This window comes from Mus caroli, chromosome 19, assembly GCF_900094665.2.
Source record: "Mus caroli chromosome 19, CAROLI_EIJ_v1.1, whole genome shotgun sequence".
Taxonomy (NCBI): Eukaryota; Metazoa; Chordata; class Mammalia; order Rodentia; family Muridae; genus Mus; species Mus caroli.
In genome coordinates, this window is record NC_034588.1 from 21,248,122 (window position 1) to 21,268,047 (window position 19,926).

General features: G+C 45.7%; 1 protein-coding gene across 10 annotated transcripts in view; it reads right to left on the reverse strand.

The window, feature by feature from the left end:
* Positions 1-301: 301 nt before the first annotated feature.
* Tjp2 (tight junction protein 2) overlaps positions 302-19,926 on the reverse strand; it is a 131,533-nt gene continuing 111,908 nt past the window's right edge. For 5 of the 10 annotated variants that reach the window (XM_029472524.1, XM_021151541.2, XM_021151540.2 and 2 more), the window contains 12 exons: positions 19,476-19,584; positions 18,140-18,350; positions 16,859-17,052; positions 16,453-16,548; positions 15,152-15,231; positions 14,059-14,269; positions 7,857-7,957; positions 6,667-6,879; positions 5,442-5,552; positions 3,984-4,298; positions 2,583-2,668; positions 307-1,383 (listed from right to left, as the gene is read on the reverse strand). In XM_029472524.1, the coding sequence (XP_029328384.1) occupies positions 1,218-1,383; positions 2,583-2,668; positions 3,984-4,298; positions 5,442-5,552; positions 6,667-6,879; positions 7,857-7,957; positions 14,059-14,269; positions 15,152-15,231; positions 16,453-16,548; positions 16,859-17,052; positions 18,140-18,350; positions 19,476-19,584 (1,893 nt within the window). In that variant the 3' untranslated portion in view covers positions 307-1,217. Of the gene's footprint in view, positions 1,384-2,582; positions 2,669-3,983; positions 4,299-5,441; positions 5,553-6,666; positions 6,880-7,856; positions 7,958-14,058; positions 14,270-15,151; positions 15,232-16,452; positions 16,549-16,858; positions 17,053-18,139; positions 18,351-19,475; positions 19,585-19,926 lie in introns of all 10 variants that reach the window. The other 5 variants (XM_021151538.2, XM_029472520.1, XM_029472522.1 and 2 more) reach the window with 3 other exon arrangements.

A 19,926-nucleotide genomic window follows, 5' to 3' on the forward strand; every position in this document is an offset into this window, starting at 1 on the left:
GACCTGTGAAGGGGTTATTTTCTTCTTCTTCCCATGTTTCCATTCCCTGTTGTTTAAGTTCTCACTTGTGTGACTACAGGAAGAAGGAACCAGATAACCAGCTCAGCGCTTTAGAAAACCTTTGGTTCTTCCAGAGGACCCAGGTTTGAGTCCCAGCACCCACATTGGTAGAGCACAACCAATGTAACTCCAGTTCTGGGGGGAATCTGATGCCCTCTTTGACCTCTGCAGGCACTGGGCACACATGTGATACACACAGAAGCATGTAGGGAAAACATTCAAAACACAAATTTTTAAGTCCTTTTAAATTTTTTTTTAATTAAAATAAATCAGGAAGAGTGGGGTGTAGTTCAGTGGTGAAGCAGCACTCTGAATGCAGGAGGACCTTGGGTTCCACCCCACACTGCCCAGAAGGAAGGTGTGTAGAGATTCGGTACTAAGTTCATTCTTGTACTCCTTTTTATTAAATTACAAAACCACCCGATGTCAGTACAGACGCTGATAGAGAGGAAACAAAATAGCCTTTTCTCAAGTCTCTGCCTTTGTGGAATATGTGGTTCCAGACAAGCAACGGACAAACACTCTAAAATCTTGGCCTCCGAGCTACGCAGAACTGATAGGCAGACACACTCCCGAGGGTCGCTGTCCTGTGTACAGTCAGAATTTGTGGAAAATACTACAGACAATGCCCTGAAAAGGTGGCATGGTGCAGGGGCAGTCACAGCTGCTAAACTGGTATAAAAATTTAGTCAAAATGAAGTTTTAGTCCATTATGGGTTTGCATGAAGCGTCAGGGAGGCAAACGTGAGACACATCTTGTCAAAGGCACTTAGAGAGTCGTGATAAAATACTTCTGAATTTAGTCTGAGACGGAGTCCTCTTTTTTTTCTAACTCCCTCTTCACATCTGCTTCACACTGAAGCTGTGCTGGAAGGCAGCCACGAGTGAGGAAAGATAGTTATTGCTCGATATACATATTAAAAAATACAGAGAGGTTAATACAGATCTTGGTCCACACCAAAGCAAGTAACAGTTATCAGACTGTAGTGTTTCTCTTCATTCAAGAAAGTCAGAATCAACTTCATTCCAGTCCCACAAATAGAGCCTTCAGTTGATAACTCATGCCGTCTGTTGCCTGGGTCCCCACCATATCTCTTCAGTGCATTTTAACTGGAGAAGATCTCCAGGTGGCCTCGCAGGAGTCCACACATAGACCTCTATAACTCCGTGTCTCGGTACCGGGAGGGCTGGCTATAGTAACCACGCTTCGAGTGTGCTGCCAACTGCTGGCGGTACTCCTCCTCCTCGGGGTCACTGCCATAGCTTCCTCTGGTGTCCTGGTAAAGTCTGGAAGGAGCTTTCTGTGGCTCTGGGGGTCTAGAACTAAAAAAAAAAAAAGAGAGAGAATATAAAACACAGCCCATGTCATCTAGATGCCCACGGGGGTCACTGAAGCTATGAGCCCAGCAGGGCTGATTGTTTCCTGACCCCTGAGCACATTCGACCACCAGGAAGGGCACTGCTGGCCCCTCTTCTGGTTCACAGGGTGATAAGGGAAGAGATACGATATGGGTCAAGGCATGGCCTATTTGGTCAGCTACCTGTTGTCTGAACTAACACAGGAAGATGTGTTCTCCTAGGTGCTCCACTACAGCCCCAACCCCCCAGCAAAGAGTTCTCTCCAGTGTCAATCAATTGTACCAAGACTCCTCCTCTGTCAGTGTCAGCTTGGCATTCAAAGCCATCTACGTGCCTCTCACTTTTTCAGTGCTTTAAACAAGAGTCCAGCTTCCTGAAGCAGGAAATAGTAACTCAACTCGAGATCACCACAGGAAGACACTGACACTGCCTAGTGCCTGCTCAGCACTGAAATGCTGTGCTAGCCCACTGACTGTCGCAGTCCTTCAGATCCAGTTTGGCACAAGAGTCCTGACTGTGCATGGTGATACAAAGGAATTAAGGAGCTTGGCTATGAGCTACTAAACTTTAGTGACAAAAGAAACCTAAGCCCTAGGAACCTGCTCACGTGCCCTCCTAATTCAATGGAAGGCTCGAATGTGGCATTGGGCACACAGGGCAAGTGGCCAAAAACTTCCGATTCTGTGATCTTTTTTTTTTTTTTTTAAAGATTTTTTTTATTATATGTAAGTACACTGTAGCTGTCTTCAGACACTCCAGAAGAGGGCGCCAGATCTCATTGCGGATGGTTGTGAGCCACCATGTGGGTGCTGGGATTTGAACTCTGGACCTTCGGAAGAGCAGTCGGGTGCTCTTACCCACTGAGCCATCTCACCAGCCCCCTCTGTGATCTTTTTGAGACAGGGTCTCTCAACATAGCCCTGGCTATCCTGGATCTTACTATGAAGACCAGGCTGTCCTCAAACTCACAGAGATCTACCTGCCTCTGCCCGGCCTTTGATTTTGTAATCTTAATAGTTAAGTTTGACTGACAGGGTAAGGTTAACAGTCAGCCTGGGAAGGAAATTCTTAGCTCTCTGACATCTGGGCAGAGTACTTTCTTTCTCCAAATACAGTTGCTGCTGAAGCCTCCTCCTCTGACCAACCCACCACACAGCCCTTACCTCATGTGCGGGGGGAGGCCGGCATCTGGCTTGGGGGCCTTGATTGGAACCGCATAGATGTCAGGGTGCTTCTGAGCTATTTCGATCTGTGGTAATGAGGAAACAGGAAGAGAATGGGCAATTGCATGGGTCTCTTGCTGGTCAGGCCCAACCCTGTCCCCAGGTCCTACCACCTTCTAGTTCATAAATAGAAAAATAGATGCAAGCCCGTTTCATGGTTGGGTGTGACCTAGTGAGGAAGGGGAGCCCTGAGACAATACACTAAACCATCAAATTCTGAGAGGCACAGGGTAGAATGAAAGGTGTGGCTGTGCCTGGAGGGAGGGAGAGGGGATGGGGGATCACTGTCAGATGAATACAGTTTCACTTGGGAATTGGGGAAGGTCCTGAGAACGATGGAAGTGTGGGCTGCAGAGTGAGGCGAATACACTTTACACCACTGAGCTGTCCACTCACAAACGACTGAAATGATAAATGCTATGCTAAGTAGCGCTTGTGGTTCGAACTACCTAGGAGACTGAAGCTGGAGTGCATCTTATGTCTGGGTCACCCAGGGCAACATCAGCAAGGTTTCAAAAAAAAAAAAAGGAGAGAGAAGGGGGAGGGTGACTGGGAGAAAGCCTGTCCTGCCTTTGTCCCCCTCACTTTTAAGGGAAGGTCTCACTTGTCACCCAGGCTGATCTCTAACTCCTGGGCTCCAGTGACTCTCCTGCCCTGGCCTCCAAGCTCCTGCCAACTGTAGCCCTGCTCCCACTTCTGTGGTCACAGGTTCTCTGAAACTGAAATATCTCACGTGCATCTCAAACATTCTACCAGCTGAAAAACTATGGCCCACCGTCCCAATGGCTGCCAGTATGCTATGGCAAATCTGGGAACACATGAAAGGCCGGAAGACCAACTAACCGTCACCCGTATTCCAGCTACAATAACATCTGAGAGGTACTGACTTTAACCCCCCCAGCTCAGACCAGGACACAGATCTGCAGAATGGAGAGATGAATCTTGCTCATCTGGACTGAACTTGCTTATCTGGCTTTGATTTTTTTACTCGTTTCTGTTTTCCAAGACAGGGTTTCTTTGTATAACCCTGACTGTCCTGGAACTCTTTGTAGACTATGCTTATGTTAGCCCCAAACTCACCAAGAGCCACCTGCTTCTGCCTCCCCAGTGCTAGGATTAAAGGCGTGCCCCATTACACCCGGCACTGATTGGAAGGTTCTCGATTGGAAATGAAAAGGCTGCGCTACCAGCTAGAAGCAGCACAAGGGATCTGTGTGGGTGGCTGTGCCTGGCATGACTCTGGCAGTGGGAAAAGGGGTGTGCACTGCTACACCTCGAGCAAGCATCTTGAAACTCTCACATGGGGCAAGCTAGGATGCCCTGGTGGTTGAAAACAATTACCCGCGCATTCTGGGCCTCCTGGAGCTCCTGCATCCTCTGTAATTTTGCCTTATGGTCCATCTTCTCGAATATTTTCACTCTGCCCAGGACTGATCTAGGAGCATCTTCCTGCTCTTCGGTGCTCTCCCCAACCTCCTCGCTCTCAGGCATGGGGACTGGAGTGGAAGGCTTCAGGATGGATCGCCCAAAGGCAGGCTTCGCTGCAATAGGGGGAGGATAGCCTTTGGTGGATCCCCCCGGGATTTCACAGCCGGCCGTGGCGGGGAGGTTTGACTTGGAGTAGTCGAAGGAGTCTTCTCTGTTCTGGCTTCTGGCCTGCAGAGAGCAACAGCATGCCTTTGACCTTGGGCTTTCAGTTTCTTTTCAGAGCTATATTAGTGATTTAATACATTGTGTTTCCTGATCAGTTTCCGAAGGTGGGCAATGTAACCACCTTGACAAAGAGTCAACTATGACAGGGCAAACAGCCTCGGGTCAGGCATCTTGAACCCCACCTGTGAATGACAGAAGTGTTGGCAGAGTGGGGTGGCCAGCAATAGCTAGAGGTAGAACTGTCTCACTTCACAGTGGCCTCTCACAGAAGACATTAGTTTTGGAGAGGAAAAAAGTAGGTTTGTCTGGGGTCAACCTGCCTGGAGGGTACGGGCCTGGGCCAAAAAGTGAGAGCTGTGCATGGCTGTGGGGTAGCAAGGCTAAGCTGGAGTGGGGAAAGGGCAGACAGGACCCCATTCCAGCGCCCACTGCTCCTTCACTTTCAGTTCTAGCCCTGCCGCAGGCCTTTGGTGCCCTCTTATATCAAGTAACTAATTTCTGCTGACAGCTTACATAGTCACTAATCCTTCTCATCCAAGTTACTGAGTTAAAAAATAATTTTTTTTTTAACAGCTATAAGGAAAAGCCTACCGTTATTGGCTGATTATGATCTGGGGCAAGAAACCACATGACTCACGCCCTGGAGCCCTTACGTTGATTCTAGATAATTTACTAAATCAATAAGTTAAGATGCTTTTATAGTGAGAGGCATTCTACGCATCAGTGATGCGAGTTTTTCTCAGCAGATCATCAGTGAGGAGTTTCTGGTATGTCCAAATTAGATTACGGGCAGAAAAATTTTATTGCGTAGAAAAAGAAAACAAACAAAAACAAAACAAAACAAAGAAGCAAAACCGCCAAGATTAGTGATTCTGGCGTGCAGCATTTGGGACAGTTTTTCACTTTTCTACCAAAATTAATAAATAAAAAGTAAACAAATTAACTCATTCACTATGAAGCCTAAAATCATAGCTTATTCTCACAGTGGCTTTTGGGTTTATCTCTCACTCTTCCCTGGTTTTTATGGCTCACTCAATGGTCTGAAGGACACAGTACATAGCCTCATCGTGTGTCCCCCTGGGTGCCAAGGGGCTCCAAGGGGTCCGTGTCCTCCTCCTTCCCATCCTGGGCTTCCCAGCCACATACCTTGGGCGGCTCTGGCTTGAAGGCTGGGGGCGGGCTAGCATCCCTAAGTTGGTCTCTGCTAGCAGCCCTCCTCATCTGAGCTCGTGGCTCTGGGCTGGATTTCCTTATGCTCTACAAAACATAAGAGGTCATTCACACCAAGAACGCCCAAGCAGAGAGAAGAGAGCACTCTGCTCCCGCTGGATTTCTGAACACCTGTGGGAACCAAGAGGCTGAAGAGCTAGGGCAGCTCTCTCTTACTGCGAAGAGAGACACCCACCATCCTTCCCTAGAGAAAGCTTAGGACACACTTCACTAGACTGGGAGTACAAGGCAGCCATGCTCTGACCTTTAAAGGCAGGAAGAGAAACCAAGCCAAATACTCCTATAATCTAAAGGTCTGTGTCACTACCAGCAGTAATCCTAGGCATTAGCTCCTCCTATGTCTGTCGTTATTAGCTTACTCTTTACTACTTATCTGCTATATATTAATAGTCTGTGTGTGTGTGTGTGTGTGTGTGTGTGTGTGTGTGTGTGTGTGCGCGTGTGAGAGAGAGGGGGGAAGTACTTCTATCATTTATCATTTACTGGAATGAGCTAACTGGCTAAAGGGGACTACATAATTATCATCCAAAAGGGCTCAGATAACATTGTCCACAAAGATCATCACTCCGATGCTCTCTGAGGCACAACTAACAATCGCTCTGCCCTATACTAGTGCCCGCTGGCAGTGTGTAAGACCGTGTGAGGTACTGGGTACCCAGTGCATCTGGATCAGATGTGTGAAACGCACTTAAAAGGTGACATACAGAGAGAAGGAAACTGATGGGGAAACACTCAGGAACCTGGATAGCATTAGGAGGTTAAAGGTCACGAGGAGAAAAGCAGGGCTCCTAAGAGTACAGAGAGAGGCCTAATCAAAGGTTACAAGCAAATGCAGCAGCAACGTATTCATAAAGTTCCATCTATAATTTGGACAGCCACGTTGGACGTAAAGCCGAGCTATTTATCTATCGCCCCTGAGGACAAGAGAGTGCTGAATGGTACCGAAACGCAGCCTTTTCCCAAGGTCACCATCTGGCTTCACTTTCCACACAGATCCCAGCCACAGCCATGTAGGCTCGGGCTCACCGTGCGCCTTCCTAGCAGTCCTGGGCTCCAATCCTTTGAGGATACTTTCCATAGCGCCCTTGTGGCCTCACAGCCTGCAGCAAGCTGCCCAAGGGTGTGCTGTGCCTCGCCTCACCTCCTCGTGCTGCACCGGCTCTGAGGAGCGGGTGATGGAAGACACCAGCGGTTCCTCTGCTGGCTCCTCCAGCTCATTGTCAGTGTAGGCGCCTCCCTCGCCGTCGGTGTCTTCAAAGTCACTGATGAGACGGCTGTCACAACTCAGATAGTCCGCGCCCATGGCGGTTAAGTAGGACATGCGGTCTTCAGCATCATCATCCATCCCTTCCATCTAGAGGAATTTGTTTTGAAGGGTGAGTGGGATCAGGCATGGCTCGTGGGAGTGGGGACTCGGGAAAACTCCCAAGGGCTGAGCCAAGTGTTGGGAACCTTGACATGTGCTAGCAAGGGAAGGGACCTCGAGTTCCCTGCTGTCACTTGGCTTTGAACTGATATAGATGCGTGGGTTAATTTCTGCACAGGGACACAAACTGAAGACCCTCCGGTCTATCCTTGCTACATCCTCCACGCCAGCTGAGCCAAGCTTCCTTGCCTGCAGGATCAGCTTCTCTCCAGCTTTTCTGCTGATCCCTGTCTCTACCTCGTGCTGTGCACATTCCTATTCATTTCCAAGGCTCTCCGACCCAGGCAGAGATGTTTCTCAGAATTAACTGGGTTCCATTGCCAAGATCTTGAGGACAAAGACTATATCCTGCTCAATTTGTCCTCTAGAGGGAGCAGTGGAGATTAAGCACTCGGCAGATGTTACATGAGTCAACTAAACATTTGGGATAGCATCCGACTTGAGAGGGCTAGAAAAGATCACTAGTGTTTTTACATCACCTAACTCAAGCTCCCCGTCTGGATGCATTCTCCACTGATGTCTTTGCTAACCAGCTGTTAGCACCTCTCTTGGTATCTTTTCAACTGCCATTCCCCATGATTCTCAACCTTGCCTCTCATCTCCACTCTGAGTTTCCCATGTCCTTAGTATGGTGTGGCATTAGGAAGGAGAACTTGTAAGCTCTGATTAGAGTACTCAGAATGCAATTCTAGTTACTACATTAAAAAGTAGAGGGGAAGTGAATGTAGGCGAGCGTTCATCACATTCCGCCTTCATTTTATTACTCTGTTGGAGAGTGATAAAGCTTCCGACTTGATGATCATATTGATCCCTTTTGGATCACGGTTCACTACATTCACTGCCCTCTTGAGGAAGCATCGAGAACACAGACTCTCACCTCACGGCAGCAAATCTAGGCCACATACCTTTCCTTCAGAGACCCAGACTGCTTCGTTTTGCTGCTGCTGAATGCTGTCCTTCAAGCTGCCAAACCAGCCATCGTTGGCTGAGTTCACGTTGATTGTAGCTACAGACATAAGCCAGAAGGTCAGCATTGATTCTCAGAGCCACCTTGAATCTAGAAGCTATTCATATCATCTCTATTTATACCATATTTGAAGAAAAACTTGCCAAGTTCAGAAGTATATATGTTACTTAAACATAAAATCTTTTTGGTCAAATGCAACTAAAACTGTTTTAGTTTATATTACAAACTTTATTGGCTTATTTTCACGATAAGTATTTCTTCAAAAGAGCTACAGTGTGTTACCAGTGTGTGTGTGTGCGCGCGCACACGCACGTGGTTTTATTTTATTTATTTTACAATGTTAAGAACAGAATTCAGGTCATCACAAAAGCCATATATGCCTTCCACCACTGAGTCATAGCCCCTGTCCATCAAAAAAGAAAGGAAGAAAAAGGAAAGAAAGAAAGAAAGAAAGGAAGGAAGAGTAAATATATTTTCAAGAGCACAGAGCAAATGAACTGTACTTTGAACTGTGAGCTAAAATAAACCTATTCCCTTTAGCAACTTTTGTCAGGCTATTTTTATCATGGGGTGGGGGTGGAGGGTCAGAGGATGGGAACAAGAGCCTTATACTTCACACCAAGCAAATAAAGAAACCTATGTACAAACTTGGAAAATTATTTCCTGAGCTTACATCCTGGGCCACTGTCCTACACAGCTCAGACAAAGGCACCAACTTACAGCACAGACGGCAGATGCTAACAGACACATGCCCCGCATCTGTTCAGCAATCTGTATATATGGATGTAATAAAGATAAACTAGACAAGAAAAACGGCTCCAAAACGGTAAGTACACTTGCTTTGAGAACAGGAGGACATGAAATTCAAGGAACAGGAGGACATGAAATTCAAATCTCCTGTAAAATTAAAGCTAGGCATGGTGTGTGTGCTTATAACCTCAGCACTGGAAGTGAAGACAGACGGATCCTGGGCACTCAGTGGCCAACCAGCCTGATGGACACGACGCACACACACATGCACGCATGCACACACAAAAACATTACACTAATATAAAACTGCTCTAAAATGTAAACGATCAGGATGCACATAAACTAAAATTGCCATTCAAATTATGCTTTCATGGCTCTTTAGTAGAGGGCAGTACATATCTTTTCTAAAGCCAAATGAATCATTACACAAAATCTCTGAGTAATTAAGCTTTAAATTTTCTTTTAACCAAATTTGACTTTTCTTTCATTTAAGAAACTTTAATCTCAAAGAGGGGTTTGGTGATGTATATCTATCTGTACCTACCTGGGAGGTAGAGGCAAGAATCTGAGGTTCAAGACTATCACTGGCTACAGTAAGTCTGAGGCCAGCCTGGGGATACATGAAACCCTGTCTTGAAAACCTGAAAAAGTCCCACCTCTGACCTTGGGCAATTGTGAATGAGCTTACAACTTCCTTAGTTATTAATTATTCACAGCATCGGACAGAGCAGAAACACTGGGTAGCCCAAGGAAATTAACCTTGATGTCATGGATTTTCTTGTGTCCTTATTTATCACGGTACTTCACAAAGATTATCATAATCACAGCTAGCATATGATCCGAGATGCAAACGTGGACGTGAGACTGGGCACCCCAGGGACTAAACAAGTGACTTGAACTAGGTGTATAAAGAAAGCTGAAGTGGTCCTTGACAGGTTTCTATTAGCAGCTGTCTGATACCGTCTGAATTCATCACAAAGAAAACCTGAAGTTTAGGGGCTAAGAAATGTAGAAACCCCTTTGTGCCGCCGCCAAGGTGAATGTAACAAAACCCCAGAGTCTCCCTGGCAACCAAGGGCTGGGACACTGCTACCAAAGCCCGGCAAATGCTGCCTTTCTAGTCCCCACTCAGAGGCAGTACCCAACTCATACACTTTACCTCTTTCTCAAGAGGCTTCCTGGGACGGTCAAACTCAAGGAGCTGACATTCTGAAACGATCCTCCCCCTGCCAATGTCCCTGCTAGCATGCTCATACCTCAGGGCAGCCATGCCCAGCTCTGGTATGTATGGCAGTACCTTCCCACCTCTCATCAGAGAGGCACCAAAAGGCACCATGCAAGCTGGAAAAGATTGCTAACAAATGAGGTTTCTGACTAAAGGGCCTGTGGTGATGGCTACACAACTCTGAAGGATCTAAAACCCACGGAAACGTGTTGTTCAAATGGGTCAATGGCACAGTATACAAATTGCACCCCAGGAGGGCTGTCCTGTGGTCACCTTAACACTCACATGGTGATACCATCATAACAGGCAAGCCACCCCACCACAGCCTATTTCTTTCCTGTGGCCAACATTCCCTACACTTCCCTAGGAATCCAAGTATCATCTACTGCAGTTTGGATTTTTCTCAGCTGATACAAGAGTCATTTCCCCTCGGGAACTTTTCAAAGACTAAACAATGACCAAAACAAACAAACAAAAATACCACATAAAATAAAACATTTTCCAATAACATGATATAGAAAGATATTAATTACAGTAATAGCACTTATAAGCTCCTCCAAAATTCCAGGGTTGAACACCAAAAACTTCATTTTGACGGAGTCTGGAAAGCAGGTGAAATATCTGGTCTAGCCTGTGGTGCTTTGATATGCCAGCTTATCACAAAGGTGGCCTAGTTTTGGTCTCTAGGTCCTTAAGGCAGTCTTTAAACCATGAACTGAGAGCATTTCAAAGGCTCTAAGAACACATGCAGTTCAAATTTCATTTTTATGCTATATATGTAAAAATGCATTTTATACTAAACATTTCCCCTGAGAGAGAGGTATGCAGACATAACATTTTAAAGTATTTTGACAAGCCAACTTGCCTTTGAGCAAGTCTCTAAATAAAGTATGTCTTAATGGGTATATTAAGCTCATAATGGAAAAGATTTTAATATCATCATAATTAAAATCATCTCTGTGGAAACATTCTCTTATTACCATACAAAGAGGAAACAGGGAATAGGATACTGAGCCTAAGGAGACCACATAAGAAAGAAAATATGACTTTAAACTGTGATCACCAGAGCAAATCTAGCACTCCCATTTACTAATTCATAGCTCATGGTACTTCTGACTAGGCCTAAAAACCAGCCTCAGCCTGTGGATGGACTTCGGGTGAAAGGGCAATAAAAAGGCTTTGTGTAGCCTCTACGTGGCTTTTAGGAGCCAGGCTTAATAGTGGAAGAACCGTATGAAAAGAGTTGCATAGAACTGGGCTTCTCTGTCCAAGCGATCAATGAGCCTGTGCTTTCTGCCCTGAAGACTACATGGCTCACTGTATCAGGCATGCAATGCACAGTAAGAACTGGAGGCCGATCTGACACTCAGTGGTACTTCCACAGACCCTCTAGCTTCACTTCTGAATGCCTTGCTTCTCAATCAGCCTACATCAGAAAGGATGTGCTTGGCCAGGCGATGGTGGGGCACGCCTTTAATCCCAGCACTTGGGAGGCAGAGGCAGGCGGATTTCTGAGATCCAGGCCAGCCTGGTCTACAAAGTAAGTTCCAGGACAGCCAGGGCTACACAGAGAAACCCTGTCTTGAAGAAAAAAAAAAAAAAAATGTGCTTGGAGCTGGAGACAAGGCTCAGTGGTTAAAAGCACTGGTTGCCCTTCCAGAGGACCCATGTTTGAGTGTCTGGCCTACCTGGGCAGTGCTCACATGTGGTACATAGACACACACATATAAGCAAAACACCATACACATAAAATAAGCAAATTTTTAAAAAAGAAAGAAAACACTGTATTATGCCAGAGCCTATTTCTGAGGCCTGATGGTGACCTCAGTCATATTTCTCCTTTCAAGCGTCTTGTAATCCAATCCAGGGCAAACCCTTTCCACATATGACATTCTTCCCCATCCTCAACAGACTTTGTGCCAGTGTCTATGGCCTGTGCTGCAGAGCCAACACCCAACTCCTAGCTGGGACAGGAAGCACCCACAGGTACCAGCTACCTTCTGCAAGCTCAGAAGCCTGGCTCTTCTTCCACAACCCTAGGCTTCCCCTACTGATTCCTCACATCCTTGCATAAAGCTCAAATCTGACCCTCTAAGGGAAGCTCCCAGCCACTCAGTAGACTTGAACCAAAGTATGGGGGTTGGGGAGGTTAAATGAGTCCCCTGGTTTCACATGGTTATCACGCGGGTTCCATTTTTCATCTGTCAAAATGAAGAATTATTAATACAGTACTGATTAATTCAAAATCTCAAATCAGATTATGTTTTGAGGTCTGAAAGTTTCTAAGAGTGCACACCACCACGCCTGAGTAAAAATCCCACACTGTCAAACTGTCATATACAGAACTATCAAGATGATCACAGGAAATCACCTGCAGGCTCTATGGCTACGACACATGCAAAAAAAAAAAAAAAAAAGTGAATCCCATGTTCATTCTTGAGTCTCATCTCTAAAATGCTTATAAAAGCACTCCAAAATCTAAAATACGAATCATTTCCGATCATAAGCACTTAAGACAAGGGATAACCAAACTACACATGATCCTTTCTGGCATCTGAATGACCTAGCTGGGTTATATAAAGGACGTGAGATGTAGTCAGAGAAACCAGTTTTAGTCTGGTCTCAGCTACCCTAGGATCTGTGACCCTGCAATGGTTTCTACCAGCTCAATTAGGCCGAACTCAGGTCAGACTAGCCTCTACAAAGTAAGTTACTGCTGCTAGCAGTAAAAATGAAGGAAGGTACAAGATTAAGTACACAAAAAAATACAAGCTGGTAAGGTACATCGGTCTAGAGAGATGGCTCAGTGGTTAAGAGGCTGCTCTTCCATAGGACCCGGGTTCAACTCCCAGCACCCACATGACAGCTCACAACTGTTTGTAACTCCATTTCCAGGGGATCTGGCACCTTCACAGAGATATACACACAGGCAAAAACAAACAAACAAACAAACAACAAAACAAAACAAAAAACCAATACCACCAATACACATAGAAATAAATCTTAAAATAAAAACAAAAAAACCACGCATAGCACTCAATTTAGAGGCCCACTTAGAACCGGAGTGGCTGATGGCTAACACTTTTCTCCTGGGCATTTGGCTATACTATATCCTAGCTACAACTTTCACCATAATGTTCAGACCTACATCTCTAAACAAGACAGGTGAAACAACAGAGGAACAATGTTCAAATGTGGACACATTGCCATTCACCTCAATCGTCTTTCCAAACATCAAAGTTTGAGACAACTGTCACTGACCTCTAAAGCCACCAAATGAACAGAAACAGTGGCAACTGTAGCATCCTTATGGTGTTCCCACAAAACAGAGCGCTGCACAACCAAGAAGTGTGTAAGTCGCTTAGACTCTGAATGACGTCATACCCACGCCGCTTACTCATGAAGACAGCACATAAAAGGCCCTATTTTTAGACACCAGCTCACTGTCATGAGCAATGGCTGCAATGTGGTTTTATTTCTGGCATTTTAAAAATATCTTATTTTGGAAGAGTTCATATGCAGACCAAGCAGAGGGCAACTCTAAAGTCTCCCGTACGTACGCAGCACCCACGTCTGCATCACGGCGCTTGGCCAGGCTATCAGTATTCCTTCTGCTCCCCTCATTGCAGATTAGCTATGCAAATTCTAGCAAGCCTACCAGATAACTTACAAAGATTTTTTATGTAGTATTTATCTGTAAAAGATAAGGGTAGTAATTAAGGAAAAAATCATTCGAAGTATCATTATACCTGGAGAATAGAAGTAGAAATGTTTAAATATTCCACATTCAGAGTGGTCACGATTCCATCTGGGAGACACTGTCAATCACTGCAGTGAGTCCCTATCACACAGTTAATACATCATCGACAATAAGGAGACAACGGGGAACACGCAGTTAACAAGACACGAGACTCATTGGCCTTGAGTCTACCTCGGAAATCTAGCACCCACGAAGGTGACCGGTTATTACCAGGTTTTGCACCTTGACAATCATTTCTGGCTATCAAAATCACAAAGTGTAACATACAACTGCCATAGGTCTAATACCCATTCCCACAGTGTCAACTATTCTTGAACGAGTCGTGAGCACAATTCTGCATCCCACCCTCTTGATAAGCTCCTGATTGCTCATTCTGAGCGTGGGCCTTTTTTGAACTTCACTTACCTGTAAAAAGATGAGAACAGGTCTTTTTGAGCTTGTTGGCTTGATCAAATAACTTGCGAGAACTTTTATTGGATGTTGGACTCAACCTCTGCCTTATCGTTTTAACACCTTGTCTGGAATCCGGGTTGAAGAAAATCACGATTGGGAACCACTGAGTGTAATTGAGCAGGTCCACAGCTTTGGGGGTAACGTCGAGCAGGGCATGCTTGTCCTGTCACAGGTGGACAAAGGGTGGCACATGGTGACATCAAAGACATCACTGAGGGGTCTATTCTCCCAGGGAAAGACTGTACCAGATAAAATGTATGTATTTAAATTAAAGCTTTTTTTTTTTTTTTGAAGACAAGAGTTTCACTGTGTAACACTGACTGGAAGTCATTACATAGCCCAGGCTAGCCTTTAATGCATAGCCTTCTAATGCTGGAATTAAAGACATGCACCACCATACCCTGCCCTGTATATTCATATTAAAAAGCCAAAATTATTTTCTTTCTGTATTACATCCATTTCCATATTATCAGTTAAAACTTCTTACAGAAGGATGGCAGTAACCCTCCAACTCCATGGCATCATCCTCCAGTTTTCCCCTGAGGTCAACAGGGAGTCAAAAACGGCAAGGGCAGTACAAGGATCTCAGTGGGAATGAGGGCACAGGCCGCATTTGTACACGCTTTATTGGAGGATATTGTTATGCCCGGTCTACTTTGTTTTCAGTCATTGCTATGTATTTCCCACCTTTCCAATTCACATACTAAATTATCACAGATATACCTGTGAAGAAAAGGTAGTGCTTATGTGTACACACATTCACTCTCTCTCTCTCTCTCACACACACACACACACACGGCATGTTGGTATGCCCATGGTTTCAGACACCTAATGGGGGTCCTGGGTCCTTCCAAAAGAAGGACCACTGATAGGTGTTACTTAGTTTCATAATGGGAACTCTGTAAATGAATGGCCCCTGGCTTTCACAGTGAAAAGGCTCCTATCTACACGAGCTTTGATCATTAGTGTCTTATTAAAATACACCCTCTACTTCAAACCACGATCCAGCTGTCTGACAACATGAGCTTCTGAGGAGTTTTCTCACCTGCTCAATAATTTGCCTCACAGTATTCAACCGAACCACTCCACTGGATTTCTCAGATCCGGCATCTTTGGGTTCTGTTTCTGCAAATGAAAAACAGGGCTAAATAATGCTGATAGAAAGCAGGTGACAACCACATGCCCCAGGCTAACATCAGCACAATGGGACAAATGACACTGGGCACCAGCTCATGGCACGTGGAGAGATGAAACCATGTGTGCATTCCTGTGTATGTGTGTGTGTGTGTGTGTATACCCAAGAGTGTGCACATGTGTGTTTAAGTGCTTGTGAGCATGTGTTTTACACATCAAACACCAGGGTTTTACTCATATGAGGCAAATGCCATACCACTGAGCTACACCTCATCCCTATTAAGTGGAAACTAATCAGAAGAAATTGTTAGGTCGACCTAACAGCAGGGAATACCTTGTTGATCTCTTTTGGAAATATAAAAGTCCTAAAGAGTCATAAATATCAACCATAATGGATGAGCCTGAACTTAAAAAGAAAAGAAAATGTTCGGGACCAGAAATGCTACCAGTTTTTAAATATTTATAATTTAAAATATGCATAATTAAAATATCTACAAAAAAAGGAGACCCATACCTAAATATAAGATTCATTCATGGTTTAGCTAATCATGGTTATATATTCCTGTTACATCAGCACTTGTGAGATGATGTCAGAAAGATCAGAAATGCAAAGTCATCCTCGGTTACACAGTAATTTCAGGGCCAGCCTGGGCTTATCTGAAGGACCCTGCTCCCTCCCCACACCTCCCAAAAAATATTTCTGTCATCTCTCTCTCATATACACAGACTAAGGTAATTTTACAGAGCGTCTTTAGTACACCTGCATTTAGACACTTATCGCTTGTATGGGAGCAAGCATGAAATTTTCCCTTTGTGCTGTATCATGTTGACACTCAAAATATTCCAGTTTTAGAATGTTTCAGATTAGCAACATTCAACTATAACACTAATATGAAATCTCTTTGTTACTGAAGGGACAATGGTATTTTCAATATGTAAAAGAATATTATATTATGAGGAGACTCACGGGTATACTCTCGAATGAAGTCTCAGAGCTCTGCAATTTAAACTCTGGACTGGCTCAGCAAACAGTTTCAAAAGCTGGGGCTGTGTGTCTGTCTGTGAGCAAGCGGTGGAGAGAAAGAATATCTGACAACATGATACAGTGACTCCAGGCAGGGTGTGTGGATCTTCCTTATTCTTCCAACTTCTGTGTGCCAGAGAACTGCCCAATTAAACACACCGGGAGCAAAATTCTATGAACAGACTTACTTGCGGTTTGAAACAGGTCCGGTAACTCATTTGCCAACCTTTCCATTGCTATATCTGCTATGGGGCCAAACAGAACCACGGGTCTCTTGAAGCCAGCTGAAAGGAAAAACAGGAAGTTATCAGATGTGCACCTACAGTGTCCAGATGAGAGGCAAATGCACTGTCTACACTTCTGCAATCTCGGCATTAGAAACAGACTTCTCCCACCTCGCCTGGACTCCAGTGCTTTCCCGAAAGACAAGCCTTCGCTGCCCTCCCCACTCAGGTTCCCTGCGGGACATGATCCCCTCACCACACCTCTGGTGTAAGTGACTTAGGTGAAGTTGGAACTGGGTGATTACAGAGACACTGGTGGGAGCGGCTCAGAGCTCAGCAGCTCACTCATGGGCCCATGCAGCTGCCTCACCTTCCCGAAGCAGAACCTTCTCGTAGGCAGGGAACTTGGTGCTAACCGATACAGCAGCCGCCAGGTCTTCCCGGCTCTTGCGGAGGTTCTTCTTGACACCACCGCTGGATCTCTGGCCACGCATCCGCCAGAAGTCTGCTCTGTCCCCGGCGTTCTCTCGCTGGGCATTCTGGACACTGGCCATTTGCTCGGCTCTGAGAGAGGAAACCGGAAGAAGTCATTCTCCACAGCATGGGTACAGGTTAAGACGCAGTCACTGTCACTCGAGAACCCAGGGCAGGGCTGAAGGGGTTAAGGGGACTGACTGCTCTTCCAGAGGTCCTAAGTCAATTCCCAGCAACCCCATGGTGATTCACAGCCATCCATTCTGTGATCGGATGCCCTCTTCTGGCATACAGGGATATATTCAGATAAGAGTACATATATAGGGGCTGGAGAGATGGCTCAGCGGTTAAGAGCACTGACTGCTCTTCTGAAGGTCCTGAGTTCAAATCCCAGCAACCACATGGTAGCTCACAACCATCCATAAGGAGATCTGATGCCCTCTTCTGGTGTGTCTGAAGACAGCTACAATATATCTTTAATAAAAGAGTACATATATAAAAATAAATCTAAAAAACAACAAAACAAAACAAAAAAACCCCAGGGCAGACGCAGATTGACAATGGAGACAATAAAGGGGACTGTGGAGCCAGAAACCACTGTGTGTGAGCATCTCTGTTAACCTGACAGGATTTCTAGAAAGGGAAACCCACCCTGAATAGAAGGCATCTTCCCAGGGGCTGAGGTCCACACTGACCACAAGGGAGGAAGCGAGCTGAGGCCCAGCATCCCCATTGGCCCTCCTCAGGTGTCTTGTCAAAGGGACAGGGTCTCTGAACTCCACAAGCAGTAACTCAGTACAGAGCATGCCATGTTTGGCTCAGGTGGTGTGTGATAGGAATGTATGTAACAAACAGATCACCATTCTTAAGTCCTACAGCCACACCAGCAAGTGTTCCCTAGGGTGTACAAGCCTCTCCTAAAGATGGAGACCAGGAGTGGCAAGGGACTAGGGCCACACAGTGTTTCCCATAACCAAGGCAGCAGGCTATCCTCAAATAAGCCAAGGGTGGCAACCAAGCCTGCTGTGCTCAAGACTAAAGAGGTGCCAGCTCCATTTCCATAAACACCTAACGGTGGCCAATGATGAGGTCCCGTGGATTGATTTCCTCAGAGGCAGCTGTTGCCTCCTGGTGAACAGGGGATTAAGAGGAACGCTTAGGAAGTAGACTCAGTTACCTGCTTTTGTTAGGGATCAAGCCTTTCTCCAGCTCATCCCCGATCCTCACCGCCAGCCAGTGGCCCAGCTTGCCATCGTACAGCGTGTCGACCACTCGGAAGATCTCTCCCCTGGTGAAGGCCAGGCTCTGGGGAGTTTCCTTCTCACATTCAAAGTGGCTTCTTATGAAAAACGAATCTCCCCTGCCACAAGCCAGGATATCTCTGTACACTGGAGAATAAAAGTCAAGTTGGCTGTGCTGTGCTCAACTGAAGAGCACCCCTTCAGGGTGCCCCCATTCTAGTGCATTATGGGAATCGTGGAATCACGCTCCAGCAGGAGGAAGAAGTACTAACTTCCTGAAGTGCTGCGATGGCGGATTTTATGTGTCAACCTGACTGTGTATGGGGAAGCCTATACAATCGGTTAAACATTATACTAGGCCTTTCTCGGAGGACATGGCGGGTGTGTGAGAAATGAGATTATCATTCAAATGGAAAGACTGAACAAAGTAAATTGTTCCTCAACCAATTAGTTGAAAGCCTGAGTAGAATATTCTGTGAAGCCACAGGGAGTTACTGTTCCCACCCCAAGGCCTTCCATCTGCCTTTCTCCTGAGTTCTTACTGTCTCTACACCTCCAGTTCTCCTAGTAGCTAGGCCTTCAGGCTAAACCCAAAACTGAGTCTTCCCTTCTGCTAGGTGTGTCCCATGTGGGACTTGTCAACCTGCACATTCTCTTCAACCAAGTCCTTAACAATGTGTCTTTGTCTCTTACAGCTTCTGTTTCCATGACGACCTCTGCCTAATACAGTTGTTCACCAAACTTCCCATACAAACAGGAAGGGACTATTTTTGCCCCCCACTTCAGAGGAGAGGACCCAGAAAGGTGAAGCAACTTGTGAGGCTGGTGAGAGGAGCCAATACCACCCATCATACACAGACTCTCTAACAACCCCATCAGCACTGAGGGTGCACACTGCTCAGAGAAGCAGTTTAACTCCAAATGACCCAGAACCAGCAAAGCTATCTCGGTAGTTGGAAGGAAGGAAAATTTCTTTTTTTTGGGGGGGGGGGGGGTTGAGACAGGATTTCTCTGTGTAGCCCTGGCTGTCCTGGAACTCATTCTGTAGACCAGACAGGCCTCGAACTCAGAAATCCACCTGTCTCTGCCTCCTAAGTGCTGGGACTAAAGGTGTGCGCTACCACACCTGGCGGAAAATATTTTCATACAAAATTAACACTACCTAAATTTTCTCCACACACCAGTGACCCAATGTTGCATATTCTGGTCCCAAGATATCCCACTCATCCTTCCCACTTCCCTGAAATAAAACAGATCACCAAACTTGCTTACCGTCTGCTCGGCTCTGAGCCAAAATGGTCACAGTTTCACCTTTGGGGATTTCTAACAGGTAGAGGACCGCATCTTCCCGGACTAGCCCTCTGAAATCCTGCGTGTTCACCTGGCCATAGGTAAAAACCAGAAATCAAAAATGAGACACAGACAGACAGACAGACTCACTCTAGTAAAGACCTAATGGGGCAGGGACAATAACTCAGTGGTCAAGTACTGACTTAGCATGAACAAAGCTCTAGGATTGATACCTAGTAGTACCAAGTATTTTAAAAGGTAACTCCTGGGGCTGAAGAGATAGCTCAGTGGTTAAGAGCACTGGCTGCTCTTCCAGAGGTCCTGAGTTCACATCCCAGCAACCACATGGTGGCTCATAACCATTTATAACAGGGACCCAATGTCCTCTTCTGATAACAGCAACAGTGTACTTACATACGTGAAATAAATAAAT